Source organism: Haliotis cracherodii, unplaced genomic scaffold, assembly GCF_022045235.1.
Source record: "Haliotis cracherodii isolate W230 unplaced genomic scaffold, xgHalCrac1.p SCAF_12, whole genome shotgun sequence".
Taxonomy (NCBI): Eukaryota; Metazoa; Mollusca; class Gastropoda; order Lepetellida; family Haliotidae; genus Haliotis; species Haliotis cracherodii.
This window is the reverse complement of record NW_027266267.1, coordinates 8,586,226-8,605,860: the sequence shown is the minus strand read 5'-3', so window position 1 is coordinate 8,605,860 and position 19,635 is coordinate 8,586,226. Positions and strand designations below refer to the sequence as shown.

The 19,635-nt window shown below is 36.9% G+C and overlaps 1 protein-coding gene across 3 annotated transcripts in view; it reads right to left on the bottom strand.

Annotated features, from left to right (window-relative positions):
- Positions 1 to 19,635, bottom strand: part of LOC139458163 (nephrin-like) — a 109,409-nt gene that overhangs the window by 5,226 nt on the left and 84,548 nt on the right. The window contains exons 15-19 of one of the 3 annotated variants that reach the window (XM_071239493.1): positions 5,620 to 5,745; positions 3,108 to 3,135; positions 2,031 to 2,194; positions 1,176 to 1,322; positions 167 to 193 (exon numbers count right to left, since the gene is read on the bottom strand). In XM_071239493.1, the coding sequence (XP_071095594.1) occupies positions 167 to 193; positions 1,176 to 1,322; positions 2,031 to 2,194; positions 3,108 to 3,135; positions 5,620 to 5,745 (492 nt within the window). The remainder of the gene's footprint in view (positions 1 to 166; positions 194 to 1,175; positions 1,323 to 2,030; positions 2,195 to 3,107; positions 3,136 to 5,619; positions 5,746 to 19,635) is intronic. The other 2 variants (XM_071239494.1, XM_071239495.1) reach the window with 2 other exon arrangements.

Sequence of the window (19,635 nt, the reverse complement as noted above, 5' to 3'; positions counted from 1 at the left end):
TAGCCCAGGTGAGCCACCCTCCTGTTTTAGGTTCAAATCCCAGATTTGCACTGATTTTTTTCTACGAATTCTAGGCATCCCATTAATCTTGTGTTTCAACCAATCAGATAGCAGTACACACTCCCATTTATTTTAACAATTCTTCTTAAATATGCGATTATCTCACCTCCTGGCCGGCTACCTTTGCTGTTGTCTGAAAAACAGGCAAAATAACAAATAAAATACTTGAAATTTTAAAAATAACCACATACAAAAAACAGTCAACACTCAAACATTATTATGATCAGTTAAAATTGCAAAGAATAATTCAGAAAAATATTTTAAAGTCGAAGCAAGGCTGATTTCCCCCAAAACATATTGAGTGGTTAGGAAAATAGCTTTGCATATTCTGAAATGAGACAATGTTTAAGGGAGGTAGTATATCTCAAAACAGTTTACATGATAAAACCACACAAGCACTGACTATGTATGCTAGTGCATCAAACAAATAGTGGAGGCTCTATTTAAACAACTCACACCAAAACACAACTTCACAAATTTCAAGACAGACAAAACAAACTCGACATACATATATATATATATATATACACTATTGTAATGTGCTCCAAGTAATAAGACTCGGTGAAATACAAAGTTATAGTGCGTAGCTAAAAAGTTGTGCAATCTTATAAACAGTTTTCAAAATAAGACTTGAACCATGACACACACAAAATTATCTAAAAAACAAAGTTGGAAACTCATCTAGTTTTAGATGACCATATTATGTTTGATCTTATTTGCATTAATGTTTCCTGCTGTAATCTACAGGAGCACTCTACAATAGGTATCACATACTCCAAACATATTTTGAGAAAGGGATTCATGTTTTCGCTTCAGTTTTTTTTTACAAAAACATAATTTAAAAAAAAACAACTAAAATCTTGAGACATACATTTTTCTTCAATGTTATATAGGCTTTAGGGTATTTTGGAAAATAATACTGATGGTACATGTTTAAATTGTTCAAAAAGAAGTTAAATAAATTAAATAAAAACTTCCTCTCCCCAAAAAGGTAGCACAAAATTTGATGTTTGAGAAGGTAAGAAAAGATAAAGATGACATATATTTCTGTAACCTCTTTCTCAAATTAAGTTTTCAATTTTCTCTCCAATTCTCTAATACTGAAATTTTCATACTTTCATTTCTTCGATTCATTTCATTTTCAAATATCTGTTTCTCTTTCTGTGAATCGTATGACGTGTCATGTGGGATATTGCCATTTGGTCGTAGATGTCCTTCCTGATAAGGTAAGTACGCATTTCGCTTCAACTCCAGTGGCCCATCTGGTGTTGAGAAAATATTTAAGTATAATTTCATTTTTATTTTAATTTTAATTAGTCATAGTAGTCAGACAGGACGTGATAGATGGATGCAGCAACCCATTCCACCCTTTTATCCAAAACTGGACTCTTCCATCTTTTGATGGAGGTGGTACTAAGAAGGATTTATGGGTAGTCAGGTTGGGAGAGAGAAGAGAAATTTCTACCACAGATAACTCATCTACGTTATAGAACATCGTACTTAGCATGCTCATGCAAAACTTGACATAGATGTGCTTTTATAACTTTCATTTGCAAAGTAAAATTCGTATGATTAACCATGGAAAAACAATTAATGAGTCGGCAATTATTTCACTTCCAAGTTCAAGATTCATGTTGTTAGTAAATCCATGCAGATTAGCTCTGGAAGTTTGTTGAAATGTTGTTTGATTTGTAGAAGGTTACATATTATATTCTTAGAATTTGATATAGATAAAACAGAGAAGATTATAAGAGTGAGTTATCTCCCTTGGCATGTGTATTTCTTGCTACTTCCGGCAACCAACACCTCTTTTGATAATTTCCATCACCAGTGATGTTAAAACTTGTTAAATCTACAGATAAAATCCTACTTTTACCATGTCCCAGCACAAAACTTAACAGTCATATTGTGCACTACACCCATGTCGATCAAGGGAGATAACTCTGTCTAAACTAGCATGCAATACTTACAACCGTTATTAATATTAGTCAGAGAAGAATCACGTGCAAAAGCTCCATTTATGCTAGGGTCATCCAACTCGAGAACATCCAACTGTGTCATACCTGTGTTGTCGTATGCTTGGGGCGTTTTTTGCGAATTTGTTACGCTACCATTAATTGGTTGGGGTCTGCGCCTGAAATAAGATTCATGGAGATTAAGGAACGAGTCTTGCTAAACCTGTTTGTACACATGCAACAAGTATGCGGGGTTTGTGATAATATTCGGTGGAGATTCGTTTTTGCTGGTGTCAAAACATTTTTACTACCCAGCATCAAGCATTCCCAGAGTGGTGGGGTAGCCTTGTGGTTAAAGCGTTTGCTCGTCGCATGATAGACCCAGGTTCGATTCCCGACATGGGTACAATGTGTGAAGCCCATTTCGGGTGTCCCCTGACGTGATATTGCTGGAATATTGCTAAAACCGGCGTAAAATCAAACTCACTTGCTCACTACAGACGCCTGGCGTCATCAATGACATTTGGAATTTTTGTTGTCAGTGGGTGGCCCAGTTGTCTAGGGCGCCGCTATTCGCTGTGCAGGGTTGCGTCCCTTGGACACGTCAGAAACCTATGACTGTGGGTTCGAATCCCGGTTCACCCCGATTATGTTGCTAGGTTTGTCAGCACCATACCCGTGCTCGTGGGTTTCACCGAAGTGGTAAACATCTGAGGCCTGCATCACTTCGGGCTTTCCTCCCACATCAAGCTGACACGCCGTGATATAACTGGAATACTGTTAAAAGCGGCATTTAACCCAACTCACTCCCTCTTAGAGCCACCTGGTGTCTAGCACCCTTCTAACAGACACCTGGTGCTCAATGCCACATGGGCCAGATACCATGTATGTCATTCGTATTTCAATTTAAGTGTCTTACCAAGTGGTTTGACATCACACAGCTGAATGTGTATTAAATCAAATGCATGCCCTCTGACATAAAACATAGCCAACTTAAACATCAAACTGATTAATTCATATGAGAATGGGAATAAACACTAAGCTGGTCCTTTGTAAATATATTAAACAGAAAACAGACAAAGAGGTACTCACGGAGGATTTTCTGAAGCATAGTCTTTCGCTGAAAAAAAAAAACGAAACAATTAAAAACAATTCAAATGGATGAGAAAAAGAAAAATATAATTTAAAATTTTTCTAAACTCACCACCACCAACATGTTGTCTGGATAACGGCATGTTGGAATATCCGACTGGTCGGGCTGCCATCTTGATGTTTCTAAAAGTTTGTCACTTATTCGTTCAAATCTAGTTCGCAATTTTGTTTATCCGTCCCAACACTTAAAGCTTGTATATATTAGCAGTCAATTAATTCTTGCCAGAATGTTTATCCATAAACAGACTTAATTCACTGTTAGTTTCTCAAATATTGAGATTTTGTCAATTGACAACTTTCTCTCCTAGGGTAACACACACACAAAATGTCAGCTTAATTTGCGATAAAGAAAATGTCAATCAACGATATTGAGCTCCTGAAATTAATCTAGCTTAATGTCCGAAGTGGTCACATTCAGTCAATATTTGAATTTGTCTAGCACTGATACAAATCTTTGCACTCAAACATAACTTTCATTGGAAAAATGCTCCGTTCCAAGTTTAAAGTTCAACATACAGTCGTCCACAAAACTGTTCAAACTCAGCGTGGGAACACGACAGAAATTAAACTGATACCTCAGGAGTCAACAGTATTGTGTGATGCTATTCGAGAGACAACTGGTTTTAATTGAAAAGAACGTCCTTTGAACATCTGCTTGAACAATAGGTGGTTTTGTCATTGTATTGTCAGCATGTCCTTAAACAAATATTCAGCATTGTTGTAAACCCCATCACCTCCATCATCTTCGTCACAAAATTATAGCCTGTTTCAGATATTGATTGGGTAATTTGACAGTGTTAAACTTTTGACCTTAAGGGTGGACAAGTTTGGAGTATGGGGGGGGGGGGGGGTATTTATATTTGTATCACTATCTCAGCGAGAGAAATACTAAATCGCACATTATTCCCGTGCTGGGAATTGAATGCAGGCTTTTTTTGTGATAAGCAAATGCTACAGCACTCACTCGATTCAAAGTTCAGATTTTGAAAACAGACAAGTCTTGAATAATGCTGTAGTATTGTCCTCTTTCCTCATATTAAATACCAGAATGTTTCTCATAAGGAACATAAATTAGTTGAAATTTACATTTTAGCTGACTCAGGATATATTCTACAGAAGCCTTTTTTTTCGATACTATCTTGAAATTTCAAGATCCTGAGTTGAAATTTCAAGATACTACCAGTATCTTGAAATTTCAAGATATTAAGTTGAAATTTTAAGATAATAAGTTGAAATTTCAAGATAGTATGGAAAAAAATATAAAAACACATGGCCCTAAAAGGCTTCCGTAATATTCTCATCTTCACCAATGATTACATAAAATAACACAAAGGATCAAAAATACCTTTTTGAAACTGGCTATATAACTTGTTGAACATTGACTCTCAATATTCAACATCAACACCAAATATTCAAGTATTGCAGAATTTCAAATTTTGAGCCTTGGAAAAAAAGCACAACTATCCATTCAAAACAAATCCCATGTCGGGTGCACCACCATCGACACCTCAGCTGACAATGACCAATATATGATTAAATATTGCATTGACAAATTTGGAACTTTGGCTGACGATGATTAATTTTAGTTTCTTGTGCTTGACACTTTGACCTTGTTGTATATTCTTGTCTTATCTGGCCAGTAACACAAAGGGCCCTTAAAGTCAAAGCGTGGGGGATTTAAGGGAATTTAGGGGGGGATCAACTTTCCCGTGTCGGACAATAGCTCAGTCATACTCCCTTCTCTGGGTAAGACAGAAAGCCGTCTTGATTCAGTTCAAGTATGGTTCAACGATTCTAATCTACCACAAGGATTTGCTGTTTAAACTGAACTTTAAGATACCGGTAATCAGAATTTAGAACAAGAAAATATTTTCTAACAAGTACTTATCACAAAAATAATTATTGATAAAAATAATGGAATATCTTCTTGTAAAGACTAATGCTATCATTTTATCATGTTGAATCTTGGGTCTCAACTGTGTGAGCTGCTTGTGCATGGAGATGTGTTTGTTTGAAGTGTGATGGTTCTAAAGGGGGGCTTTATTTCATAGAGAAATCTTGTCTGTATTTACCGTGGGTATGTTGTCCGTGTTTGTCTGTATCACTTGTTTTGATAATGGTAAATTATAGTCACTATTTACCATGATAAAATATTTGTAGTCACTATTTACCATGGTAAATTATTTGTAGTCACTATTTACCATGATAAATTATTTGTAGTCACTATTTACCATACTAAATTATTTGTAGTCACTATTTACCATGCTAAATCATTTAGTCACTGTGTTGTCAGTATTGCCTGTTTTTACCATAGTAAGTGGTTTATAGTCACTTTATAGTCACCCGTATACGGTCAGTATGTATCGTGGACATTTTGTTGTTGTTGTTGTTGTTGTCAGTATTGCCTGTTGTTTTAACTATGGTAATTTAATTATCTATCGTTTGTATTTACCTTGGTTGCGCCTTCTCCTGCAGATAAAAACGACTAGAATTGTGAGGAGCGTGACGATGATGATGGCACAGACACAGGCGATGATGATGACATCAGTTTCCGTCAAACCTTGGCTTGGTGGTTGGCCTGCAAGAGGAGAGGGAACATTTAGCATCTCATTTAAACAAAACGGCATCGTTTAATTTGAGAAAGGTTGTTTTGCTACAAGAGCTGGCAAATCTCTTAAAACAACACGAATGAATCAAGTAATATTTGCCTGTATCTCATTTCAAGACCAAGACTTTGCAATGAAAAAAGTAATCTATTCGTTTGTTATAGCCATAGTTTGTTATAACCATAGTTCATTATAAGCATATATACATCATATACAAAGCAAATAGCCAAGACCCAAAAAACAGTTTGTCATATCCGACGGTTCGTTATAAGCGTGTTCGTTATAAATGTAGTTTACTGTACAATACAAAACTACTTTCCAACAGCATGGATGAAAATAATTTAGGTTTCTTTTCCTTTGGTAAAACGACTCCAAATTTATTATAATTTTTTTTAAAATAAATAATCAGCTTTCAAAATTCATACTAATACTGGACTATATTCAAACATTTCTTTGTCTCCATGGTGACAGAGCCCGGAGAGTGGAAGCTCGGGGGTTTGATCCCTGTGTACCAAAAGACATTTTAAAAAAATGGTCCTTGTTGTTACCCTGCCTGGCGCTCGGCATTGAGGGGATAAAACAAGGACTGGTTGACATGGAGACAATATGATATATAACACAGGTACAAGTCCAGCTAGTACAAGCTGCCACACAGACATATACATCGTTATAGATGTGGAATTACCGGGAATGTAACGTGACACCACATATCATTTCCCATAGATTAGCAGATACTACTCCATTTTCAACTAAGCCAAAATTGTTATGGATGAGCAACTTCTTTATTACAATTGGGTGACGTTTCGGTGTAGATTCCAACACCGTTATCAAGCATCATTTGCTTGATAACGGTGTTAGAATCTACACCAAAACGTCGCCCAATTGTAATCAAGATATTGCTCATCCATAACAATTTTGTCTTAGTTACCATTCCAACTTCTACATGCCACTCAAAGTAGTTACTCCATTTTTGATGGAGATATTCCCATTATTCACAAAACTGAGTCTCATCAAATGTCCCTATCCCTATCAGAAGTTGAGTAGTATAAAAGCAAACAATTCTCAGACAGCGGAGACAGAATCAAAACACATGCCTCCCCAAGCCTCACTCCCAAACCCGTGAGACATGTGGCGAAAACACAGAACTCCTCACAAATAAACAGTTACCCCAGTATTTATGTTTATTCAAACTTCTGCCACAAGCAGCCAAGTTGTCATGGTAACGGAAACATGACCCGCCCTGACTGATCAAGCCTGGATTCTGGACCTATTCAACCAAATCGAAAGACGTATGACATATCCCATTCCTGAACCATTTCCCTGCCCTCTGAGGACAGAGTATGCATAATTTCATTCACTAGCTGATGATATTTTGATTTTCTTCTGGCGAAGTTCGGCAGTGAATAATTGATGTTTGTCTTCACAGATTTTGCATGATGCCGAGATTTTCAGCCCCTTGTACCCCACACAGGAATCTACAGGGGGAAACAGGATTTCAATAATTCATTTAATTTCTAATCTTATTCTAATTTGGAATCCAGTGTGGGAAAAAGACACACTCATTTATTCATTTAGGCTGAGGTACTTTTTATGTCCGTCTTGCATGAACGACAGATCGTATTTGTTTACAGTTGAACTTATGCTTGTTTGCTAGACCCTTTAGGCAGCCTTAAACAATTGTTAAGATAACGCTGTGTTCATAAAACAGTGAAATATGCGAAAAATGTGAAAAATAATGCCTCAATTTTGAAAATAATAAGAGTTTAAGATTGTGATATTTAACAATAATATTTGAAATTATTTTCGTACATAGCTGGAATCTTTCAACCATCAATATACATAACACTGCTGGCCAGGCAGCTATGTAGAGTTGACTATTAATGTCTTCTCCCCAAGTCATTGAGCACATACCGCTCCCCACACAACACATTAAATGTCTGTAAACTGCACCTGTGTGACCTCAAAATAACTCCAGCAACAAAAGGTCTCCTTGTCTGAGCACCAGTAGATGTAGACACACATACTATACAATAGGCAGTTCCTTTCATAATCTGGAATCTTGAATAATATAATATCCATTTGGTATACAGTTGTGTGAATTGGGGCCCTGTAATCTGGATATATTCACACATGTAAGGCCCTGGAATGGATACAGTATTGATGTATTTGTGTGCGGATCACATGGTAGAATGTATGTTCTTGTTCACGCGGGGATGTTCTTCAGATAGAACATTCATTCTACCTGCTCTACCATGCTATGGCCATTCACACATCCCGATCAAAGTCTGTGGATATTGTAATAGGGGTTATGTAATGTGGAAGGTTGCCATGGGAACGGTCGAACAGTAATCTCCTGCATCTATACCCCTGCAGGTATTCGCAGGTGTTGGTTTCGGATGCTCTTAACGAGGTTCACACCTGGGTTTACCTGTAACGGGTATTCGTCATTTAGCGTTGTGCAAGGACTCGCATTCAAACCGTCCTCCCCTCATAGTTTTTAAAACTTTATGTTTTGAATTGTATGAGTACCTACAAATTTTACAGAAGGTGAATAAATATCAGCCTTGTCTAAAAATTGTTGTGTTTGCAATGTTCCAGCAATATGACAGCAGTCTTTAAATAATTGAGTCTGGACCAGACAATCCAGTGATTGACATCATGAGCATCGATCCCCGCAATTGGGATACGATGGCATGCGTGAACCAAGTCAGCGAGTCTGACCACCTAATTCCATAAGTCACCTTTTACGACAAGCATAGACGCCTAAAAATTGTAATCTCAAATAATAATCCTCAGTTAATCATGTTTTTTTACTTTCATGCATAAACATTTTTTTAAAAACATGACTAGCATTTTATTTTCATCCGCTGAGAACCTTTATCATTGAACAATGTATTTATTTATTTTCCCCATAAGACAAATCAAAGAGTGAGTGTGGCATTCCATTTTCATCAGCAGAAAAGTCCCCCTCATCCAGCAAGCATTTCATTGATAACAATTCACATCTACCAGATATCAATTTTCATTAGTTGCTAAGCAACAATCACTTAGCCCAAGGCTGCCATGTCAACTGGCCCAGATGTTTCACATTACCCAGTCTTGATACACCCCTGTTGGTCAGATATTGCAACACAATGGAAGACGAACTATCTCTCTATCAATACCGCCAGGCTATTTTCACAATGAAGTCTGAACAACAGCTCATTGTGGGAGATTATCTTGTTGATTATTTTCTTTCCACGGTACACATGTAGTGTATCAGTCCTTGAATGTAGTCGGGGTACAATTATAGTACCAGTAGTATGAATCAATATAATTGAATTTACTTCTTGCATCTAAAGTTTTGAGGAATTTTTATGACAAGAAATTACATGGAAATATAGGACATTTGTTTATTTTGGAGACAAATGTTTCATTTCGTTAGGTTTGCGTAATGTTATGCTGAATGTATGTCCATTTTTCATTTTATCACAAATTGTTTTCTGCACCTAGAAATAAAGAATTTTTTGGCATTAATCAATTCATTGTGATATTCAGGAGTAGCGATAATAAAAACACACTAGACATATGCACAGCAAACATTTGACCTTCAAAACCTTTGACCGTAACCTCCCAAATTCCCCAAAGCTACTTGGTCAAGAGTTATCTCCCTTCAAAGGTCAGACACGCGAAAACAACCTGATAAACGAAGCATCTGGTATACGCGAATTAAATCACCTCCCGAACCAAATCACCCCGACTTCATCCAAGCCACTTGCTACTTGCTGGAACAATTAAATCTGCTGTCAATTAGCTGGGTTCCTGAGAGACACGGAGCCATGGCCACCCTTCATTAGTCCAGCTGCTTCAAAGACAGAAGTGAGTGCAAGCCTTTGCCTGCATTGCTGAATGTTCTGGACCTGTAATTTAGAATTCCTGCAGGTGGCACAACACAGGTCCAGCAAATAACACAAGTGTTCAAATATTTTCCTTGTGGAAAATTTTATGTTTTTGGAAATTGTAAGGAAATGTTTGTTTTTTGTTTAACATGTTTAACACAGCACTAAACAATATTCCAGCTGTATGATGGCGGTCTGTATAGAATTAAATCTGGACCAGACAATCCAAGGATTGACAACATGAGCACTGATCTATGCAATTGGGATACAATGAACAAAGTCCCAGAGTCTGACCACCTGACCATCGCCTGTTAATTGCCTTTTACAACAAGCATGGGTTGCTGAGGACCAATTCTAACCCAGATCTATAGGGAAATCCCAATGTATTGAGTGAACAAATTACTTTAAATTTTCACATTCAATTTCAGTGTAATCAAGATGACTTATTATGATTCTGTGACTGATTTTCTAAATCACCTTGTCATCTTAACTTAAATGTTTCCACTTATTGTCCGTGCAAATTTGATGAGACACAATTTTCACAATCTTCAGATGCCAATCACAAATATAGCAATCCAATTCTTGTGAGCCTTGATTAACTGCACAAGGATTTTCACCACACCCTGAGTAATTACAGATTACTGAGAACAGAGTGTGTCCACACACCAATCAGGGTTGTCTGAATCCCTAGGGAAACACAGCTGCAGACTTAGCATCTTCTATACACAAACAGCCCCCCCCCCCCCCCCCCCCAAGTCAAACCCTTTTGGGCCATCAAACACTCTGCTTTCAGCCCGGGAGTGTTTGACAGGGTTGACAAAGTGAACATTGACAAGTACTGCTCTTCTTTTCATGGCTGTCCATCTGGCTATTGTTTGTGTTCCAGTGGCCAATGGAGAGGCATAAATGTTGAATGACCTTGAACAGGCATGTCTACTGACCGGTGGACGATGGTGGTGATGTTGATGGTGTTGGCGGTGGTGTTGAAGCAAGCATGAGATGAAAGCCATTAGTAAAATAAATATACTGGACTTGTATAACCCTAATTATCGGAATAATTGACATAAAGTCGTAGCATGAATTTTGTATGTTCAACTGAAAGTAGAGACCTTCTTTTTAGGTAAGCCAGGAGTTGAAGGTCAGACCCGATTTTATCAGTGTTGATGAAAGTGAAAAATCGTGTTTGATAAAACCAAATATTGCCATTCAAATGAAAGACAGCTCTTTCTTACATGCAAACATAATATTTACCAGAGAGTATAAGTGCAACTGTCCCTAATGTAATCAGAATATTGCATGTCGACATTTGGTTCAGACACGTTTATTCCGAACCCAATAGAACGTCCAACAAACACCTTCAGCATGCAGGTTGGTACATATTCATGAAACACCTGCAAGAATCTAGCGTTCTTCCACAAGAACAGAGTTCTAAGCGAACCATGAATTGTAGACATCAAATGCACTAGCCATTAGCAGTCCAAGTGGTTCACACATGAGAGAGCATGTGTACATTAAGCTGAGATCTGACACTCCCTCCCAACCAGTCATGATGACTCCATTAGCAAGCCCCGGTCCATGGCGTTGTGCGTGTGGTATGTAATGGTTTCAGGGCCAATGAAGCAGTACAGGCTCATAAAGGGATTATCTTGACCACTGCACATGGACGGATTTATGGCCTACTTGGGCTTCCATAAACAACAGCATGGCTGACTTTTGGCCCCTTCCACCATCCATAAACTGCACCAATAGTGTCCAGGGACTCTTAAATCGGCAGATAGGATCTGGTGTTGATGAAATGGAAGCATGAACTGTTTAAGCGACATTGTTGGTGAATTCATCAAATATACCATGGGTGCCGGTCATGATAGACTTGCACAAGTCTCTAAGGCATTAATTAGTTTAAATCATGATCGAGATTATGTACATTATAAGAATAAATTGTCCCTGTAAGAGACTCAGTCCTTAGTTCTAGACTTGCCTATTAGGAGGATAGAATTACTACACATCCATGGACTTTTCTTTCAGTACAGACTTTGAGCAAGTCTGTGGTCATGACTGTGTGAGATCTTATGGCACTTGCAGTCACAGTTTAAATTATTAATGTCTAACGGGTGACCATAAACTGGCTTTTAAAATATGCATGAGTATTTTGGAGGTTATGAATCCCTCGCTAAATTTCAGAGACTTTCACACTGAAAATGACAGTGTTTGTCGTATCACAATAGACATTAGAAAGACCAACTTTCAATTGCCTTGAAAACATGTCCTTTGTAGATGTAAATGCCAAGATGGCTACTAAAAATGTATTTCCCACCATAAACTACTTTCTTACAACAAATTGTAAGCCCTGAACATGACAAGAATTATTTACTAATCCTGGCTTGTTTCTGTCTAACATGAGTTCAATACTCCAAGCCCTTTGTCTTTGCTGTTAGAGTGGCCTAACATTTATCAGATTAATGCCACTTGTCACTTCAAAGGCTGTCTGTCTGAGGGTTTGTGTTTTGTTTGCTTATTATTGGTCAGGAAAACAGCATTGATTGATAGTGGTCAGGAGAACAGAATAGTTGATGAGAGAAAGTGGTCAGGAATGCAGTATGTCTTGTGCATATTTCACAAGGCACCACAATATCTGCTTGATTGATAGCGGTTGGGAAAGAAGCACATTAAATGATGAGGGTTGTCAGGAAAGTATTACAGTAATTATCTGTATTCGTTAGGAATGCATAACATGCTTAATGCGTATGTTAAGATACTGCACCTGATACCCCACTAGCTACCATTACACAGCGGAAGCCAAGACTCAACTTTTATTCATGAATGAAATTTATATATCACATTAAGTTTGTTTGAAAAGAGTCATGTTCTAACATTAAGCATGAATGTAACGCGCCCTCATAACCCTAATGTTAAAAGTTAAGATGTCCCTAGATTCAAAATACTACCCAAAATAACAACATTTTTCAAATGACTATAGTTAATCTGTCAAGGCTGGTGGGTATTGCAAAACACAGTCTTTCAGTTTAGGGTGTTCCTTAACTTGTTTTGAGCAGTATACTATAATCAGTTAACATTAAGGACACCAGGATCACTATTTGTGAACACTTGTTTGATTTAAATGATGTTAATAAAAATATATATGATAGTTTGGCTCAGCTGCCTCGACACAAAATGATAAGTATCCTAAACTACCTCGTTGCTCTATGGCTGAAATAATGCCGATGCGATGTTCAATTTTAAGTCACTCCCTGACTCAGTCACTATCATAAACAACCAAATTACTTATTTATTAACCCTGCCACTGAACACACATTTCATGATTGTAGTAAGTTTATGACCAGATCAATCAAAGTCGACTCAAAATGGCCACCGACCAGGTATGAGGAGAATTCCGTCTATCAAATCATCTCCCTCTCCATAAAATACCTGTCAGTAAATACCAACGTGTCAATCTCTGCCGCCTGAGACCAGCATGGCAGCTGTTATTCTTGGAAACAGTTCTGTATCCTCCGAACATTTCCAGTTTAAATATTGAAACAGGTGACTCACGGTTCCACAGAATTACCCTGTATTTTCCCCCTCGTCATAAGCTACTAAACCCCTAAGTCACCGTCAATTGTTGAATGTATTTACAATAATATTTTATCGTATTATTCCGATCAGATGATGCCAAGTATTGGGCTCTTTTCCCGAGTCTGTTCTGTTCGAGTCTGTTCTGTTCGGTAGACTGGTGATACACGTAGCTTATAACATCATATACTCCAAAAGGAAAACCATTCAACACCCAGACATCTGGCGAGACTAACATTTCATATGCGAAAACAATAAACATTACTAACAAAATGCAATGATTCAATAACAATTTACATATATAAAGATTTTATACTTTTTCAACCTTGAACAATACAAGAGAAAAAATATGCATGCAATGATGGAATAGGTGATGAGATGCTTTTGAATTTTTTTAAATCTTGGATTATATGAGAAAAAAGCACAAAAAAATGATTATTGCCTTGCCATTAACATGATTAATGTCTACATCTATGGACGTCTATCGACAATCAATAGCTGGTCCTCTAAAACAGATGCTGTACCTACTAATCTGCCGATGCCATTAATTCCACTCTCTCCCACACTGTTATTCAATATTTCCAGTGTATAATAACATGGTTCGTCAGCATGGAACTCTCATTGTCGTACCGATCATTATTATTATAGACTTGCTTCAGTCTCCGTCGTAATTACAGGAAGTAGTTGCATGGCGATGCTGAACCTGGGATGAGCCATTATAAGTACTGGGAGATTAAGACTTTTCTAGGATGATGTGTTCTGGATGGGTGTGTCCATATGATTGTGGCGAATGACTTATATCGTGAGTTGGTGCGATATATATCCTGAGTTGCTTTGATTACTGGAAGGTGGATATGTCAGATCAGTGGTCGATATTTCTCGGTTGATGGGTTGATATGATATATAACTTTGTTTGTTTGTTTGTTTGTTTGTTTGTTGCATTCAGCAATATTCCAGCCATATGACGGCGGTCAGTAAATAATCGAGTCTGGTCAGACAATCCAGTGATTGACATCATGAGATTCGATCAGGTCAATTGGGAAACGATGACATGCATCAACCAAGTCAGCGGGCCTGCCATCCCGATTCCATTAGTCGCCTCCTACGACAAGCATAGTCGCCTTTTACACCAAGCATGGTTGCTGGAAGTATATAAGTTGTGTCGATATGATACATACAGTGTGATATCTATACCACTAGGTTGGTATTCTTTGTAACGACTCCTCACGTGCAATGTCCCGAGGTCAGAAAATTTAAGAGGAGTCAGCCTTAGAAAGCGCATCACCCTTGAGGTCACATGGCATAGTGAGTATTGTCTACGCCACTTTTAGCAATATTCCAGCAATATCATGGCAGGGGATGCCAGAAACGGTCTTCATACATTGTACCCATGTTGGGGATCGAACTCGGTTCTTCAGCGTTACGAGCGAACATTTTAACCACTAGGCTACCCGACCTCCCCTCCACATGGTATAAGTGAGTTATGATACATGTTTCATATAGACCCATATGTATCACCCTGATACACACTTGATACACATGGGTCAATACGGTAATTAATGTATCTCGATATAATCTTTGTATATCTATACATGATCCAAGCTTATTGAGATTGTTTATATACACTGATTTGATGCGACCTTCATATACATGTAAACAGCCATTTTTTAATTCTGATACTGCCTCCTAAAAATTTTTCTTATTTCAAACCATCCCAGTGGTATGCTAGCTTACATATCAGTTTCTACATCTAATCTTCACAACATTCAGAAAGATGCTGAAATATTCAAAAATGTCAACAGTCTAATAAAGCAACTGAGGGTTGAAAACTAAAACAGACAATGTCAAAAAAGGTATTAACAATGCAGGTCTCATTGACTTCCCCACTATCCACTCCCACTGCATACTATCCACTACCACTATCCACTATCCTAAACCATGAAAGAAAAATGTTTGAATCAAATATCAATGCTTGGGAACAGATTACCCTATTGAATGAAAATATTTCAGGTTAATATGGTAGAGCGTGTGATATGATCAACTTATTAAAGAATAAAGTTGAAAAATAAAATTGAATACAGGAAAACATCAATTCTTTATAAAATTGTTTTACCTGGCTCCAACCTGTATTTAACTTTCAGTTTAACTGTGTCCATATCAGTTTCCAGTTTTCCCAGGAGACATTAATACAAAGGAAAATATATACATATTCTGAATGTATACAAAGTCTAAATTAGTCTATTGTAGGTCATGTGATCTATTCCTGAATGATAAAAATACCAGGAAACAAAAACAGGCCTTTTCAATCCAGACAGGTCCAATGTGTCACTATTAAATCTTAATCTGATACTCCCATACTACAAAATACGACAGGCTCGGTTTATTACGGACTAACGTGAAGGATTACGGCAAATATTAAGTTCAATTCTGTACTTAATACAAGAAACTTTACAGACAACCCATGGAGTGAGTATGGTTTTACGCCGCTTTTAGCAATATTCCAGCAATATCACGGCGGGGGACACCAGAAATGGGCTTCACACATTGTACCCATGTCGGGAATCGAACCCGTGTCTTCTGCGTGACGAGCGAACGCTTTAACCACTAGGCTACCCGACCACCCCCAACCCATGGACATTAACTTGGTCTGGTGGTAAAACCGATTGTTACAGAATATCCATCTTCACCAGGGCTGAGAAAACGAAGCAATTATCTCCGCTTCACTTGAATCTCTGAATAATCGTGATGACAGTAATAGTTTGGGCGATAATGTATGATTTGATTCCATCAACGTTTATTCAACTCCAATAAACCAAAGCAGGACAATCTTGGGTTCACTGATTTCACTTCAAGTACTTTGATGATTGACTGACCTAAATAATATTTGGGACAATGTCATGTGCTTCTAACTGTCAGTGTTCCCCTTCTGAAACAGGAAATTGGTAATAAAAGGACGGATATTTCAATTCTTTGGAAGGGGGTTGTGGGGGACACATTCGAATTTGGCTCGTTTTCATAGCTTTCATGAGTTTTCATAGCTTTCATGGGTTTTCATACATTTCATGCAATTTTCACAGCTTTCATGACAGTTTTTATAATAATGAAATAATGAAATTAAAAAATACAAAAGATAGCATGTCATCAGACAAATACCACACGCTGACTGGCTTCCGAGTTGTCCTGACAATTCACCACAATTACGCCTCCTTTTATATTGTTATATATATAGTGCCTATATTGTTATATATAGTGTCTACATTGGTATATATAGTGTCTATATTGTTATATATAGCATTTATATTGTTATATATTGTGTCTATATTGTTATATATAGTGTCTATATTGTTATATAAAGCATCTATATTGTTATACATAGTGTCTATATTGTTCATATATGGTGTCTATATTGTTATATATAGCATCTATATTGTTATATATAGTGTCTATTGTTATATATAGTATCTATATTGCTATATATGTTTAACAAATAACATCAAGAGACATGTGTGAAGTCTATTGTTTCAGTCTTATTCATTCTGTTTATTTTGTTTCTTCCCATGTTTTATTTGTCTCTGTAAGAATAAAAAGCCCTTACAGCCTATTCAAAATACACATTTCACTTTTAACAAGATGGTATTGGGTAGGTACCATTAACAATGCACCACAGAGGACATAAAAAACAGAGTTGGAAAATAAAAAAAAATTGTTTTTCCGTTACATCAGACTAAGAATACATTCACGCGGTTACATTTTAAAAAAAAGGATTGTGTCAAAAATAAGATAAGTTTAAATATCGTATTGTGATGTGATGCATCGCACTAAGTACTGCAGCCTGTTATCCATGTCTATCATCGCCCGTCCCATGAAAGTTGTTCATAACGTCGTACCTCCCCTCCAGACATCTAACACAACATACCAGTGTCTGACGAGAAGATTCCACACGATAGAACAACTGCCAACAACTGTAGCCAGGGGACCTGTTGTGTTTAAACTATGCTGGGAAACAACAAAACTGTAGGAAAGCATTATTCCGCTCTTTAGAAACATAGGTTATTGCCAGACATTTGTACCTGGTCGTCAGCCAAGATTCCCGACACGAAAAACTGTAACATTACGGTGTGATTAGAAGGTATTGAGGTCGAGGGATGAGGAACACATGTGTGGCGGGATAGTCTTCCCTCCTTAATAGACAGGTGTTGACAACTTAAGGTGGGCAGAAACTGTTATTTTGGGCTTAGTGGACAAAGTTTTTGCATTTCTTTCATCCAACATGGCTACTAGAAGCTATTATCTTGAAACATACTTCCAACAAAAAATTGTTTATACCAATTTTACATTTTTCAAGGTTGTCCTTTTTTATTTCTTTCAAATCAATGTTAATATTGTTATACAAAAAAATAGAGTAAGATATTTAATCCAGTCTATTATGTCGAATATAAAAAATACAACAGAAATACTAGGCTATCATCTTTATAGTTGAGCTTTAAGTGACATGTTCTTCAAGTATGGTGAACTAAATTCTTAACCAGCTTCAAGGAACTGTTTGAGACTAAAAACTTAATGGGTTTCCCAGGTTTCTGTTCTCAGCGTTCCGAGCCAGATCATTAGAAGTGACAGAACATGTTCCGCAACTGCTGTGAAAACTGCTGTGAAAACTTGCAAAATGGCTGCCAAGCTAGAAGCAGGAGTAACTGATCTCTTAAAATGGCTTGTACATTAAGCCTTCTTTGTATCCGAGACTTCCCAACTACCGTCAAACATGATAGGAGAGCGTCAAACATGATAGGAGAGCGTTGCTAAACCAATAATACCATCAAAACATAGACTATGCTTCCTACACTGTTTACCTTACAGCCCATCACGTTATTGCTGTGTTAGTAAATAGAAGGGCAGTCAATTACTCATCATTATAAATACGACTTTAATCTTTGTCAGGTAAAATTGAATTCAGATTAAAAAAACTGAGGTCTTGATTACACCAAAGTCTATGAAGTAAACAAAGATAAAAATTAGGATTCATAAACCAAAATGTTATTACATCATAATGTTTATGTATACTACTCAAAAGAAGTAAAGGAACACCCGATTCTTTCATATTTCAAGAGATGAACTTTAGCAATATGAAAGAATTAGGTGTTCTTTCAACTTATTTTGAGGTGTATATACATATATGTTTAACAGGTGGTGTTGCCAGCGGTTGCCAGGAAACTGAATAAAATATTTCTATTGTATGCCTTATGATGTATTAATGAAGAATTTACAAACGGTGGCATGTCATAAATAATACAGCACCGCCAGTCTGCAGGTAACAGTTGGAAATCAATGCCGTGGCAGTGAGACAAAGTCTAGACTAGTTACCCGAAAACATGTTAACACTGAAAGTTCATGAAGTACCAGTAGTTAACATTTATAATTTTATTAGTTTTATTGCATAGCACTGAATTTTAACTCTTGTAGATGCAAATTTTCTTGATTTCATGAGTGTGAATTGAATATACTATTTTCCTTTCTTCCTAACATAAACTTGATAGTACAAAGACTACAATATTAACAAGGAATATTTTAGCTATATGGATTTCATATATCTAAAAATATTTTATTTCTTTTGTTAATTTTTTTATAATTGATTATGATCATCTTTCCTGTAAATATATTCCTCAAAAGAAGTTAAGGACCACCAATTCTTTCTAAAGACAATAATGAACCCTTCATGGAAGAACAGATTAACTATTGCAATATGAAAGAATCGGATGTTCTTTAACTTCTTTTGAGTAGTATATACAGACACAATGGCCTCCTCAACTTATCTATGTCGAGGGAAAGCCACGAACGTAAAAACACAACCCCAACCAACACGCCCAGCATCCAATCGCATCCTTCTAAACATCGTCTCAATCCTTGAGACGAGGGACAAATACACTGTGTGTGGAAGCACTGAGACATGTTTGAGAGTTTCCTGCTAATTATCGCAACTTTATTTTTTAACAAGTTTTGTCAATATGCGCAAGGCACGACCCAACTTTTTATCAGGCCTCAATCTTTTGTCTTATTCTCTTTAACATTCCGGAAAAACAGTTTTTCCTTCGGGGATCTGACATTCCACTGATAAAAGAACAGAAATAAATAGACCAGTTTTAAAATCAGTGAAGAGTTTGGTTTACCAAATATTGGGAGTTATATTGGTTTTGTTGAAGTAGGTGAATGTGCGTTTACTTTGGAGAAAATATTTAACCGTCTCCAATTTTATTTTAAAATATTTTACATATACCATGTATACAGTTAATAATGTAAGGTTTACTGTCCATGCCTACACAACATCAACTTCAGTCACAATATTTGAAAGAATAGTCATTTATTCGAAAATGAAGGAAATAGTATTTCCCCATCAACTATTTCAAACAAAACTTCCTGAAA